Source organism: Bos taurus, chromosome 18 (assembly GCF_002263795.3).
Source record: "Bos taurus isolate L1 Dominette 01449 registration number 42190680 breed Hereford chromosome 18, ARS-UCD2.0, whole genome shotgun sequence".
Classification (NCBI taxonomy): domain Eukaryota; kingdom Metazoa; phylum Chordata; class Mammalia; order Artiodactyla; family Bovidae; genus Bos; species Bos taurus.
The window spans coordinates 53,052,047-53,066,666 of NC_037345.1; the positions used below are offsets into that span (position 1 = coordinate 53,052,047).

General features: G+C 53.2%; 1 protein-coding gene across 1 annotated transcript in view; it reads right to left on the reverse strand.

Moving 5' to 3' along the window:
- The window catches only part of ERCC1 (ERCC excision repair 1, endonuclease non-catalytic subunit), a 31,338-nt gene extending 27,511 nt beyond the window's left edge, over nt 1-3,827 (reverse strand). The window contains exon 1 of the mRNA XM_059876912.1: nt 3,801-3,827. Within this exon, the coding sequence (XP_059732895.1) occupies nt 3,801-3,812 (12 nt within the window). The 5' untranslated portion in view covers nt 3,813-3,827. The remainder of the gene's footprint in view (nt 1-3,800) is intronic.
- Nucleotides 3,828-14,620: the final 10,793 nt, after the last annotated feature.

Sequence of the window (14,620 nt, forward strand, 5' to 3'; positions counted from 1 at the left end):
CCAGGTTTCTTGAGAGGCTGGGAGCTGGCTTAGGTCGGAAGGAATCATGTTAGGTTTCTCAGCAGAGGGGATCGCTGTGTTGAACCTCAAAGCACGGAGCACTATTCACTAGGTGGAGGAGGATGGGAAAGGTATTTGGGCAGAGAAAGCTGAATGTTTAAGTCAGGAGGCATGCGTGAGGCACTGGTAAAAGGCAGGCTGTTCGAGATTGTTTGAAGGTGGAGTGGTGAGTGTTAGGGAAAGGGGTGGGGGGCAAGCGATGGAGTTGAATACAGCAGCAGGCCATGGAAGGCCTTGTAGATCACAGGACCAGAGCACTGGGGAGCCACAGCAGGCTCTGAGCAGGGGGGAGATCGGAAAGGAGCGGATTTGTGGTTTAGCAAAATCCTTGCAGTGGGGGGCGGGGGCAGATCTGGGGCAGGAAACCAGGGCTGAGTGTAGATATGAAGGAAGAAGTGGGGAAAGGGGGCCAAGCAGGCAGCTGGGTCAGAGTAAGGAAGAGGAGGAAGGAGAACATATAAAATCTTTAAAAGATAGAATGGAGGGAGGAATTCTCTGGTGGTCCAGTGGTTAGGAGTTTGCCTGCCAATGCCGGGGACACAGTTACCCCTGGTCTGGAAACATTCCACATGCCGCAGAACACCGAGGCTTGCGCGCCGCAACTACCAAGCCCACGAGCTGCAACTGCTGAAGCCCACGCGCCCTGGAGCCCGCGCTCCGCAACAAGAGACGCCACTGCAATGCGAAGCCCCACGGAAACTAAAGACGTTGCTGCGACTACAGAAAGCCCGAGCACAGCAATGGAGAACCAGCGCAGTTAAAAAAAAAAAAAAAAAGAATAGAGGAATTCCCTGGCGGTTCAGTGGTTGGGAATTCTGAGCTTCCATTGCAAGGGGCACAGGTTCGATCCTTGATGGGGGAACTAAGGCCCTACAAGCTGCACAGGGTGGCAAAAAAAAAAAAAAGGAATGGAGATGAGTGATGGGCTATGGGAGGTAAGGGGAGGAAGGCGCCAACAGGACTCTGGTCTAAGAGACATGGTGTATGTGGGACTAAGTGGAAGCTGGGGGGCCTGGGAGAAGGGACGGACCACAGGCGTAGAAGGAAGACACCGAGGTCAGGGTGAAATTCTGTGGGACAACCAGGGGGAGGCATCCAAGAAGCTTCTGGATACATGGGTCTGGAGTGCAGGAGAGATGGCGAAGCAGAGGCTGGGAGGCAGGCAGAGCTCAGGCAAGGCTGAAACCCGGACAGTGGGAGAAAGGGGAGGGTGCAGTAGGGTAAACCCACCGTCGGCCAGTGATGACAGTGGAGAGTGGTCCTGCCCGGGGCAGCAGCCTCAGAGTCGGGCTCTCATTCTGGTCTACACCTGGGGACAGGAAGACGAGCAGACCCAGAGCCACCACAGGAGTACCTGCCTGATGAGGGGTGGGGGCTCAGGTGTACACAAGCAGGCCATGCCTCCGTGTGTGTGTGTGTGTGTGTGTGTGTGTGTGTGTGTGTGTAATGAATGGGTACTTCAGGGGGTACAGTTATAGAGGTGGTGCAAAGTTCCTGGTTGTGGGGGCGGTTAGAAAGCGAAAGTGAATTAATTGGGAGTCTCTCAGTTTCAAGGAGAAGGCAATGGCACCCCATTCCAGTACTCTTGCCTGGAAAATCCCATGGATGGAGGAGCCTGGTGGGCTGCAGTCCATGGGGTCGCTAAGAGTAGGACACGACTGAGTGACTTCACTTTCACTTTTCACTTTCCTGCATTGGAGAAGGAAATGGCAACCCACTCCAGTGTTCTTGCCTGGAGAATCCCAGGGATGGTAGAGCCTGGTGGGCTGCCGTCTATGGGGTCGCACAGAGTCGGACACAACTGATGCGACTTAGCTCTCAGTTTCAAATCGGAGAAGGCAATGGCACCCCACTCCAGTACTCTTGCCTGGAAAATTCCATGGACGGAGGAGCCTGGTAGGCTGCAGTCCATGGGGTCGCTAAGAGTTGGACACGACTGAGCGACTTCACTTTCACTTTTCACTTTCATGCATTGGAGAAGGAAATGGCAACCCACTCCAGTGTTCTTGCTTGGAGAATCCCAGGGATGGTAGAACCTGATGGGCTGCCGTCTATGGGGTCGCACAGAGTCGGACACAACTGATGCGACTTAGCAGCAGCAGCAGCAGTTTCAAATGCAGACTGGTTCAGGGAAACCTATTGGCTCACACTTTCAAAAGGTCAAGGAGTAAAACCAGCTTCAGTCACAGCTTGATCCAGGAGCTTAAACAATGATATGAAGTCACTGTCCCATATCTGGGGTTTTTATTTGATTTTCTCCTCAGGAAGACATTCGTTGAAGTAGCAAAGGCAGCCCTAACAGCTTGAGGCTCATATCTCAATCTCTTAGCCACCCCAGAGGGGAGAAAGGGCTCCTGCTCAAGGGTTCATCATTCATGGTCTTAAATGGGCCACATGCTCACCTCGGACCCAATCACTGTCCTCAAAGGCCAGCCCAATTGGAATATTCTGACTGGCTGGACCTAGGTCAGGTATCCTTCTCTGGAACGGGGATGGGGTGAGCCCCCAAGACAATCAGGTGAACTGAACTTGAAAAAGGGGTGGTTTCCCCAAAAACAAGTAGAAATTTGGCAAAACCATAGATACTCATGTGGCTGGAAGCAAAGGGAGATGGGAAAACAGATTTTCTCATTTGTTAATGGGGTGTGAGATTATGATCTCACCTCTGCAGGTTAGGGTGAGGATTACATGAATTAATGCAGGTGAGACATTTAGTAGACTGCTCAGTAAAAGGTAGGTGCTGGATAAGAGGTAGCTATTATTTAAAAACCAGTAATCAGTATTACTATTATTGATGATGAATGGCATCTATGTGCTGGGAGGTAATGAGCACCTAGGCTCAGGAGGAAACCAAACTTAAGCTGAACAATCACACAGTGAACACTCATGCAATCTACAGTGTACAAGCTCAGTCCCCAAGTGATTCTTCTCCGGGTTTCTGTTTCCAAGTCTATGAAATGGGGTAAGGGGACTGAATGAAACCAGATCATTTTAGAGTGCCACCTCCTTAGAAAAAGGCTTCCCCTGGATTACTCTTACAGTGTGTGGGTGCTCAGTCCCGTCCAACTCTGCGAACCCCACGGACTGCAGCCAGCCAGGCTCCTCTGTCCATGGAATTTTCCAGGCAAGAATACTGGAAGCGGGTTGCCATTGCCCCCACTCCAGGTGAACCAAGGATGGAACCCAAGTCTGGGTTCCATCGCCTCTTGCAAGTCTCCTGCGCCTCTTGCATCAGCAGGAGGATTCTTTTATCACTGAGCCATATGGGAAGCCCACTTTTACCAAAGCATTCCTCTAATTATAATAGATCCTCCCATTTTATTTTCTTAACAGTGCTTACCACAATCTGAAATCATCTTATGGTCTTTGGGTGGGGGGAGGGGCATACCATATGTCATGTGAAATCTTAAGTTCCCCAACCAGCAATCGAACCCATGCGTCTGAAGTGGAAGGACAGTCTTAACCACTGGACCACCATGGATGTCCCAAATCATCTTATTTATTCAGTCTCCCCCATTAGAATGTCAGCCCCGCAACACCAAGGATATTTGAGGTCTGTCTTGTTCACTGCTGTGTCCTCATCACCTAGCACGTTCCCTGGTACACATTAAGCCCTTGATAAATACTTGCCCAGTGACTAGCTAGACGCTGTTTATAAAAACATAGGGTGCCTAGTTTTCTGATACGTAGTGAGTTCTCCATGAAGGGAAGTGCTGGAGGTGAAACTGAACGAGCAGTACCTTGAAATTCATGATGCGAGGTCCCCAACCCAGTTCCTGTCCCGGCCTCAAGTTTCCTCATTTATAAAACGGGTGTGTGGCCGGCCGTGGGTGGTTTGTGGGGGTGTGTGAACTCCTGGCCCGGCCCCTGCCTGCGATCCCCACAGGGGCCACCAGGGGGCGCGGCGCCTCTGCCCAAAAGTCGGCCCTCAAACGCTCGAGCCCGGGTGGACGCTTCCCGACGGTCCTGGAATATTCTGAGCCGCGCGGGCTTCCAAGCGCTCAGGAATCCAAGAGTTTGTGCGGATGGGCGGGTGTCCGCGCGCCTCGCAGGGGGGCGGGCGGTGACTCAGGCGCGCGGCCCCCAGTTCTCGCGAGGGAGCGTGCGCGGCCTCGGGAACTCGCGCGGTGCCGCGTCCATTTTTACCCGAGCGCCGCTAAAAATAGCCCCCGCGCTCCGAGCGGAGCCCGAAATAGCGGCCCCCAGATAAGGCAGGACGACTCAGCGCTTCCGGGGAGCGGAAGGGGGAGGCAGCGGGGGGGGCGAGGGGAGTGGGGACGGGCTCAGCTGGGCCTCTCCGCGTAGCTGTGGCCGGACGACCGGCCCCCGCCGTCCCCGCGCTGCCCCCAACTGCGACCCCCAACCGCGACCCCAATCCGCATCTCCCGAACTGTCACCAGCCACGAATCAGTGCCCCTAGCCCCTCCATCCCCCGCAGTTCCCTGTCTCCTGGTCCCACGCCTCAGTTTCCCCTCTGTTCTTCACCCCTGACCGTTATCCAGCTTCCCCCTCCGTATCCTAGCCTTTATTCTTAACCCTGCCGCCCTTCCCCAAGTCCCCCGCTGACATTCGTCTCCATCCCTCAGCCCACCCTTCCCGAAGCCCTGTCCCTACTCTCTCTCGCCTTTCTGAAGCCCACCTCGCGCCCCCTCTCCCCCCACCCCCAGCCCTCAGCTCCGCTTCTATGGGGGTACGATGCAAAGGTCACAGGAACTCATGCCGGACCAGCCAGGCAGAGGGCTGGGAGTGAGGCTCTCACTTCTTGGCTAGTTTCTGTAGTGGATCGGATGGGCTTAGTTCTGGGTCTTAGCCAGTTTCAGGGCTCATACTGTGCCAAGGGTCAGGGATTCAAGCCTGGGCCAGGGTTGGGGCTCAGACTGGGGACAGAGGCAGTCTGCTGTCACCAAAGTTGGGGTCTCTGTGTCATCAGTCAGGGCTGTGCCCGGCGCCCCACTGTTTGGCTCACCAAACCCAATTCAACTATGATTCTTCCCTTCCTTGCAAGGCAGGGACACGATAGCCCCAGGCAGTGGGAAGAGCTCTGGGCCTGGGTCTCCCCTGTGTACTTGGATCCTTTGGGGGCACCTTCCTATTCTGATATCCTGTGACTCTTTCAGTGCCTACTCTCAGAATCAGCCTCAAAGATTTTATACCAAACTCACCTGAGGTTCAGTGCCTGCATCTTTCTAGTCTTTGAAATACCACAGAACAGAAACTGCCCTGTAGAATGATGTCTTGATGAAAATTCAGGCAGAACCCTTCGGCTGCGGATGGAAGGCACCCTCAAGTGCTGTCCCTGTCCGTAGTGGACACTGAGCTTTAGGCAGGTGCCTTGATGGTTATGTTGTCTGGATGGGACGTCAACCAGCAGGCAAAGGGACTGGGCTGGAGGATCCTTTAAGGCAAGAAGAATCGTGCAGCTGGATCGAAGAATTAGGCTACAAAAGTGAGCAAGGACTAGACAACCCTGGGCCCCATGGGCCATGGTGAGGAGCCTGGACTATTTCCCCCAGGGGCACTGGGAAAGCCATAGCGGGTTCTGAGGAGGGGAAGGACCCAGGCAGGTTTGAAGACCTGTCTGACTGCTTCCTGGAGGTAGACTGAGGAAAGGAGGGGGAGAGGAGGGGCCTGGACCTAGGGAGGAGTGAGAGGAAAGGAAAGAGCAGATTTGAAAGACAGTGAGAAGGCAAGAAGGGCCAGACTTGGTGGCTGAGAGACTGTGATGGGAAAGAGGCACCCAAGATGAGGCCCGCATCTCTGCTCAGGTGAGACTGGGATGGTGGGGTCATCCCTGACATGATGCCCAAGAGGAGGAAGGGCAGGTGTGGGTAGAGGAGGCCCAGGTAAGTTTCAAAGTTAGTCCAAAGAGGGTCATTTTTAAACTTTTTTTAAAAAGGGGATTTTAAAAAATTGAGGGAACATATAGTGGCAAATGGGCTTCCTAGGTGGCGCTAGTAGTAGAGAACCCACCTGCCAATGCAGGAGACAAGCGAGATGGGTTCCATCCCTGGTTTGGGAAGATCCCCCGGAGGAGGGAATGGCAACCCACCCCAGTATTCTTGCCTGGAGAAACCCATGGGCAGAGGAGCTTGGTGGGCCACAGTCCACAGGGTCACAAAGAGTCAGACACAACTGAAGTGAAGCAACTTGGCACACAAGCACATTGGCAAATAAAAAGAGTATACTTTGAAAAAGTAAATTTCCCTCCTCCCTCTGATCCCCACTTCTCACTGTTACCTACATCCCCTGTGCCTTGGCCAACAGAATTCATTGAGCTCTCACAATGTCCCAGCCTGTGCTAAGCCCATCATAGAAATGACCTTGTCCAAATCACTCATCACCCAATGTGTAAGCCAGGCACCACTGCTATACCCATTTAAGAGAAGTGTAAACTGAGGCTTTGGAGAGATGTGGGAATGTGTTCTTTCAAGGGCCTGGCTGTGAAGGCTCTTCAAACTTAAAGGTATGGGAACAGATGAGATCAGAGGAACAAGTCCAAAGGGCCAGGGTCCAGAGCCCAAGGACCTGGAGGGGAGTGACTGGGAGTTCAAGGAGGCTGCCTGGAGGAGGAGTGAGGAAAGCTAGGAAGGTGACTTCCAGAACCTTCTGATGAGGGGTTTGGATGGAAGCAAGTCACTGCCTTTGGGGGGCTGAGGTGTCCCTGGCAGCAGGGCAGTGCCCCCTCCTCATGCCCCAGAGGTGATGATAGGGACAGACTGAGGCTTCTTGATGACAACTCAGGGACATGGTGATAGCACAGCCGGCTGTAATGACGTCGGAGTGATTCGCCAACGACCAGCATCTCTAGTCATGCCCTGTGGGGGGCATGAGGATGGGAGGAAGTGACAGGCCACGGGGGTGGGGGCAACAGGGATGCAGTCATTCAGAGACCAGGGGACCAGAGCTGAGCCAGTGTGTCCTGCCCCCTACACCAGGGAAGGTTGGGTGGGAGGATCCATGATTTGGGGCTCTGTTTAGTGAAGAAGGTCTAGTTTCAGCCACCTTTGACTGGGATGGAGTAGGTCTGGGCACAGAATCAGGGGCTGCTGGGATCAGGGACTTCTGTTTTGTTTGTGGCTTGTTTCCCATCACCCAGAACATGACTGGCACAACAGTAGGGGCTCATGTTTGTTGAATGAATCGAATGAAAGGGATTAGCACTCCTTGGATCTCTTGCCTCACAGCCCGGACCATCAGGCCACCTCAGCCGGAGGCATTGCTAGGAATACCCTTCCCCACTCAGGGTCTCCTCTCAGTCCCCGTTTTGAGGGGTGAGGGGGGTGAGCAAGAAAACGAGTTCTTGCCTCTGATGGACTCCGCCCACATGTGATGTCACAAGCCGCTTGGGGATCCCGATCCCTGTCCCTCCCTTGGGATGGGGCGTGGAAAGGAACCCGGGAGTCCTAACTTCCGCCCCTCCCCGGGGCCTGGCGGTATTACATAACCCCGACGTCGCGTCCCCAGGGATGTCTCCGGACGTCCTGGCCAGGCCGGGGACAATGGGCGGGGAGAGGCCCTCCCGCCAGGAACCTGGAAGTGGCAAGGGCACCCTCTCCTCTGATTCACCCTTGTTTCCGTCCCGTTTAAGCCTCCTCCTTCTCCTCAGGGATCCGTATCTCCCCCAAGCTCTCTACCCTCACTTCTTGGTCCCCGCTAAATTTCAGCTCTGTCCCGGCCTGCAAATTTGTCTCGGCCTGCAAATAGCAGCTGTCTACCCAAATTCCCTGCCCTCATACCAGTCCTTTGTCATTTCTGAATCCCCTAAACGTCCAGTTTCCCACGCCCTCCACTCACCCATGTCGAGGGCGGGGGGACCTGTCCCGGGTCCCTCAAATTATCCCCAACTTCCTACCCGCCCCCGCCCTCCCAATCTCCTCCTGTGGCTTCTCCAAGCTTCCTCCATCACCTGTCTTCCCCAAACCCCTCCCCACCTCCCTCAAACTGACACCTAATACTCTTCTCGTCTCTAATCCCAGCCCCCTTGTCTCCCGAAACTGCGCTAATATCCCTACTTCATTCCCCTCAAATCGGGTCTCCGATTCCCTCCCGACTCCAGACATTCGCTGGGCTCTCTCGGCCCCAGACCCCTGGCCACCGGCGCCCCTCCCCAGCCCGCTCCCACGCCCGGCTCAGGTTCCCAGGCTGCCCCCCCGCGGTGGCCCAGAGACCCAGTTTGCCGCGGCAAAACATTGGTCTCCGGGCAACAGGCCCCGCCCGCCCCAGGGCTGCCCGCTGCGAGCCCGGCCGCGCCGGGGCTGAGACTGGGCGCGGAGGCGGGGTGGGCGCACCAGGCTGGGGCCTTCGCCTCCGGAGGTCCGCCGGGCGCAGGGACCCGGGAAGACGGCAACGCGGAAGTAGAGATTCTGGGCTCTGGAGTCAGAAACCCCGAGAAATTCGTAGAGTCTGAAGGGAGCTGCCTGGGACTCAGTAATAGAGGCCGAGCAACCAAGGAAAGAAGGAATTGGCCCTGAAATAAACATGGGGATGATGAGGATAAACACAGACAAAGCACCGGTCAGCAGGGACGCCCCTGAAGGCAGGATAATCTACCTCGGATCGTCCGGGCCTTTGAGCTTCTGTTTTAGGGACTTCCCTCTCTGACTCTTAGTTTCCGTATTTGTGAAATGGGTAGCGCTTAGCATAGAGGGCTGTTGTGACAATAGGGATTCAACGTAAGGATTCAATGAATTCACCGACCTAGAACTCGTGGCACACTCCTGGCACGTCATTCATTCGTTCAGCCTGTTTCTAAAGCACACATTATGTGTCAGGTACTGTGGTAAGCTCTGGCAGTTCAACAGTGAACAAGATGAAAGTCCCTTTCCTCCCAGAAGCTCACACTTTGGGAGTGGGGAAGGAGATGATGGATCTTACATAGCACATTGGAAAGGAGCAGTGCGGGGGAGGTAGAGAGGAAGGGAGGGTTGAAGTTGCCAGTTCAAATAGGGTGGTCAGAGAAGGCCGACATGAGATGGTGATTCTTTGAGCAAAGACTGAAAGTTGGTGAGAAAGGAGCCGTGGAGATATCTGGGTCAAGAGCATCTGGGTCAGAGAGAGCAGCAGATGCAAAGGCCTTAAGGAGGGAACATGCCTGGTGTGTTGGAGGAACAGGAGGAGGCTAGTGTGGCTGGAGCAGAGAAAGGGAGGGGAGAGAGAGTGGCAGAGACAAGGAGCCCATGGGTCATGGCGAGGGCCGTGACTTTTACTCTGGGTGACTTAGACGCCAGGGGAGGGTTTTGAGCAAGAGAGGGACATGAACTGACTTTGATTTAAACACCATCCCTCCAGCTGTATGTGGGGAATGGGCTTTGGGAGGCCAGAGTGGAGGCAGGCAGACCAGCGAGGTGAGCCAGGCAATAGTCCAGGCAAGAGGTGACGGCGACTTGGACAAGGGGCAACAGGAATGAGATTCTGGAGATGTTTGAAGGCAGAGCTGCAGAATTTGCTGACAGGCACATTCATGGCAAGCCCTCAGTAGATGGCAGCAGTTACCATTTTGTGAAAGAGAGCTCACAAAAGCCTCACACAAGTCCTTATCCTCCCCATTTTACAGATGCAGAAATCAAGGCTCCCAGAGGTCACTCAGTTTGCCTAAGGAGTCAGCTCAGTCTGGCTCCAAAGATGGTGCCCCTCTATTAGGTTGGCTCTTCTTAAGTCCACAACACCCTCGGAGTCTGGAGCTATACCCAAATTTATCCACGTGGGCCCCAGGACCCCTGGAGCTATATCCTCATTAGCCGCACCCAGTGGGCGTAGAAAGTGGTGGCCTGACAGAGGAAGCTGCCTGACTGGTGTTCCAGTTGTCAGCTAGTTACCCATGCTGGCCCGGGACACTGGCTTAAAGGCAGGCAGGTACATGTAGAGAGGGTCCACCCAGAACCTCCCAGCCCAGCATCCGCTTCCCACACTCAGTCCCAGCACTGGACCCGGCACACCCCAGTGCTGCCTGCAGCGACCTGTTGAATACAGTCACACGCACGCAGGTAGGTACGTGGCCCTCCACCATGAAGGTGCATTTACAGGGCAGTGTGCAGAAAATGCAATTTCTGGCTTGATCTCTCTGTTTCCGTATCTCTCTGCCTATATCTTTTTGTCTCTGTCTGTCTGTGTCTTGCTATCTGTCCTCTCCGCACCCTGACCCCCTGCTCTGTCCACACTCAGGACCCTCCACCTGCAGGGGAGATCACTCTTGTCCCTGGCCATGTCTCCACGGAACCTCACCTATTATGTGGCATCAGAACTTGGCATCAGCCAACAGGGACCTATGTACAGCACTGAGAACTATACCCAATATTTTGTAATAATCTACAAGGGAAAAGAATGTGGAAAAGAATATATAAATATGTATATATGTATATAAATATGTATATATACACACACACATAATTGAATCAGTTCACTATTCACCTGAAACCAACACAACATTGTAAATTAACTATACTTCAATTAAAAGCCATTAAAAAACAACACCTGGCATCAGGACACATGTGGAGGCCTCAGATAAGTTGTTCAGAATCTCTCAGGCAGACTCTCACAGGTCATAATCTCTGCCACCTCCTTCTCCGAGATTCTGACCCACAGCTTTTGGGTGTGGGACTGAGGCAATCCACCTTTATCAAGTTGCCCAGGAGATGGGGCTCCCTGTCAATCTGCACTGCCGTGCGTGCATACTAAGTCGCTTCAGTCGTGTCTGACTCCTTGCAACCCCATGGACTGTAGCCCGCCAGGCTCCTCTGTCCATGGGATTCTCCAGGCAAGAATACTGGAGTGGGTTGCCAATGCGCTCCTCCAGAGGATCTTCCTGACCCAGTGATCGAACCACATCGTTTATATCTCCTGCATTGGCAGGCAGGTTCTTTACCTTTAGTGCCACTTGGTACTCCATCTGATTTTGCACAAAGGGAAGAGCAGAGGCCCAAGGAGCAGAGGAACCATCCCGACACCCACAGCACTCACTTGGGAGGGGATTGGTGCTGTTCAGAATCAGTGGACTCTGGGAACAAATTTGGGAGTTAAACAAATTAAAGAGAATCACAGAGACACAGAAGGAGACTCAGAAATGGATAAAAACTCAGAGAAAGGGGAGTGGGAGGGAGGCAGAAACCCAGAAAGGAACTCAGGGGAACAGAGATAGAGAGTGACAGAAAAGCACAGAGATAGCATAACAGAGACAGAGAGATGAAGAGGGAAATTGAAGACATATTAAGAGACAGAGACTGAGACACAGCATTTAGGGGGATAGAGAGACCCAAACAGAGGCATATTTTGAATGAGGCAATATACATGATAGGCTTGACTTCCTAGAAGCAGCCAGTGCCACAGTTTGGCAATTGCAGGCTTAGCAAGCCAGGTCCCCTCCCTAGGCTCGACATGTAGGATGCACATTAAACACGTTTATATAACCTGCCCTCTGTGCAGAATCTAAGAGCTTTACATAATGTAGCCCCATGAGTCATGCTGCAGACATGGGGCAGTGACCTGACACACCCAATGAGAGCGGACCCCTCACCCAGGACCGTTACCTGGAAGTGACTATGTGAGAAGTGAGAGCTCACAGGTTTCACTGAGGAGAAAGCAGAGGGTCAGAGAAGGCAAGGCACTTGTCTGAGGTCACACAGCCAGGGGCCAGTAGAACAAAAATTCCAATCACATCTGCCTGATTTCCTTGCCTTTGCACCCCAAGACACAAAGAAAGGAGATGACTGACAATGCCCTGTGATGTGTTATTTTACAGAGTAGAGGAAATGATAGTTAAAACATCAGCACTAATATGACAGCGCCTGTGTATTTAGCACTCTGTGCTGCAGTAAGTACTTTACAAATACCATCTCATTCCAAATCCCAGTGAGGTAGGGAAAGAACTCAGTTATTAAAGAATATAATTTCACCTGTTATGTACAGAGCACTTACTATGTACTAAGTACTTAACAGGATTTCATACAGTCAGAGTTCTGGAGGCGGGTGATGCTATCACTCCCATTTCAGGAAGCAAAGATGCTCAGAAAAAAGAAGTTACAGGTCAAGGTCACAGAGAGGGTATTTGAACCCAGTTTTATCATCTATCGGTTTATCTTTGCCACCCACTCTCCCGTGGAAGTGCGTGCCTATAAGTGCGCCTATGCACGCGTGCAATCGATCTAACATCTTGCACTAACATCTTAAAAACTTTAGTTCAAATATCAACAGTCCGCCGCTTATATCCTTTTCTCTACTCCAGAGGGTGTAAGTCAGCCTCCGATTACCTAAATCTCCCCAACGCCTGGGCAGCGACCCTCCCCTCTCCCTGCAGAGCCTCAGTCCCCGCCGCGCGGTCCAGCCGGATCCAGTAAAATGTTCCTGCCTCTTTAAGAGAATGAACAGTCGGCCGGCGTTGCCTGGCAGCGCCTTGGCGGTCGCCAGGCAACGTCAACAAACGACTCAGCCGCCGTCTCCGTGCTCACCGCCCCCCCGCCCGCGCAGACGCGGTGACGCGACGGGCTGTGGAACGCCGTCGCTTAGCAACGTGAAGGCTGTTTGTCCCGGGCCTGGCCGCGCGGCCGCACAGGGTACACCCAGGACCGGCCCGGGCGGACAGACGAGCCGTCCGGGAGCCTGGTGTGGGGGGGCGCTGCGGTGATGGAGCGGGGGAGAACCAGGCCCCCAAATTGCCGGTTTCCCTTTAGACAGCCGCCGTCTGCTTGTCACCCGCTCCTCCTGTCTGACCTAGGACCGCCTCCGCTGGGTATCTGTCCGTCTGCGCCCCCTCCTCCCCGGCATGTCTGTCTGTCCAGCATCTCCTGTGCGGTGGCTGTCTCACATTCCCCCAAATGATAACAACTAAAATAGATCCAAGCACACTTTTCTGGCCTGCTTTTGCCTCAGACTCCCGGGTTCCTGGGTGGGCTGTTGAGTTTGGGGTCCCAACCAGTGGAGACTGGCAGGACACACACACACACCCGGAGCCACAGCGCTAGAGCTCCCTCCCGCTCCTTTCCCTGCTCCCCTCGGGGTTTCTTGCCTGTCTTCCTCGAAGCTCTTTTCGTCAGACAGGCAGCCCAAAGTCCTTCCATCCTGTGTCCGGGAAGCTGTCCACAGCTGGGAGGTTTTAATAACTCATCCCCAACACACACCCCCGACACCCCCCAACCAGTAGCTTCATGTGACCAGGGCTGGGGCAAATCTCCAAGCAGAGAAAAAAAAACTGGGTGTTTGACTGTGAATGGTTTTGACTGTAGGTGAGTGATTCTGTCCGTGACAGTGTCTATCTGGGGTTTCCGGTGGGAGAGCATGCTTATGAGGGCTTCCTTCGTGTGTGTGAGAGCAACTGACGGACTCAGTGAGTGGTTTCCCCAGTTTGCACTTGTGTAACTGGATGTACTGGAGAAGGAAATGGCAATCCACTTCAATATTCTTGCCTGGGAACCCCATAGACAGAGGAGCTTCGTGGGCTATACAGTTCATGGGGTTGCAAGAGTTGGATATGACTTAGCGACTACACCACCACCACCAACTGGATGTATGGGTATCTGAACCCTGCTGACTGTGTGTTTGGGTGTGTGTACTTGAGTCTTTTTGTGTGATTGTACGTGAAATATGACTGTTTAAGTACCTATATACACAGTACTTACAGATACATACATTTGGATGTGTACAGTCTTGCTCTTAGCTTGCCTTTCTGTGTGTGTGCATGTGTGTAGTTCTGGATCTCTGTGTGTGGTCATCTGTGTGCAACTGTGCCGGTGGCTGCGTTTGTCCGTCAGTTCTCTCTCAATTCTTTCCACAGAATTTGTAAATGAATCTGTGACTCATGTGTCCACGTTGAGTGCACATCTGTGTAACTGTGTGCATGGTTCTGTGTCTCCTGTGTGTGTCTTCCAGCTTTGTGGCTCTGGGTAAGCCATGTCCAGTTGCACAGCTCTAATTTTCAGCACCACCACACTGGGAAACATAGCTGGATTTCAGTCAGTATTTGTGGACTTGAACCGTATTAGCATTAAGACCTCTATGGACCGCAGTTTTCTCATCTGTAAAATGGGAATAATAATTGCCGGCACTCATGGGACTGTCGTGGGGAGTAAATGAGTTCCTACAGAGAACGTTTAGAAAGTGCTCAGCACAGAATAAACTTTTACAAAATACCACACTTGACTGTCAGCAGTATTGTTACTTCCTCTCTGTGTGTGCCCTGTAAGCATGTGTCCAGAACATGAGTTATATAGGCTCAGGGGTTAGCTGTGTGGTTTAGCGTCAGTTCCCTTCCTATAAAATGGGCATGACAACAGGCCTCCTCCACGGGTGGCTGTGACCAGATGAAGGTGTGTCTCTAAGTCTTGACCCTGGTATAAGGACCTAAGGAGCCCTCGGTGTCTGCTAGGCCGATCATGATCATCACTGTGAAGCTCAGGTTCTGGGGAAGCCAGTGGAAGGTAAGAGTTTGAGGCTGGGGAGAACAGAGGCTTAAATCATTCATTGGGACAGGGAACGAGGAAAGTCCAAGAGGGAAGGAGAGGCACCTGCTGCGGCAGGCTGGCTGAAGGTCAGAGTCCTGAAAGGACTTCCTCCCAGGGACTGTTTGGGAGCC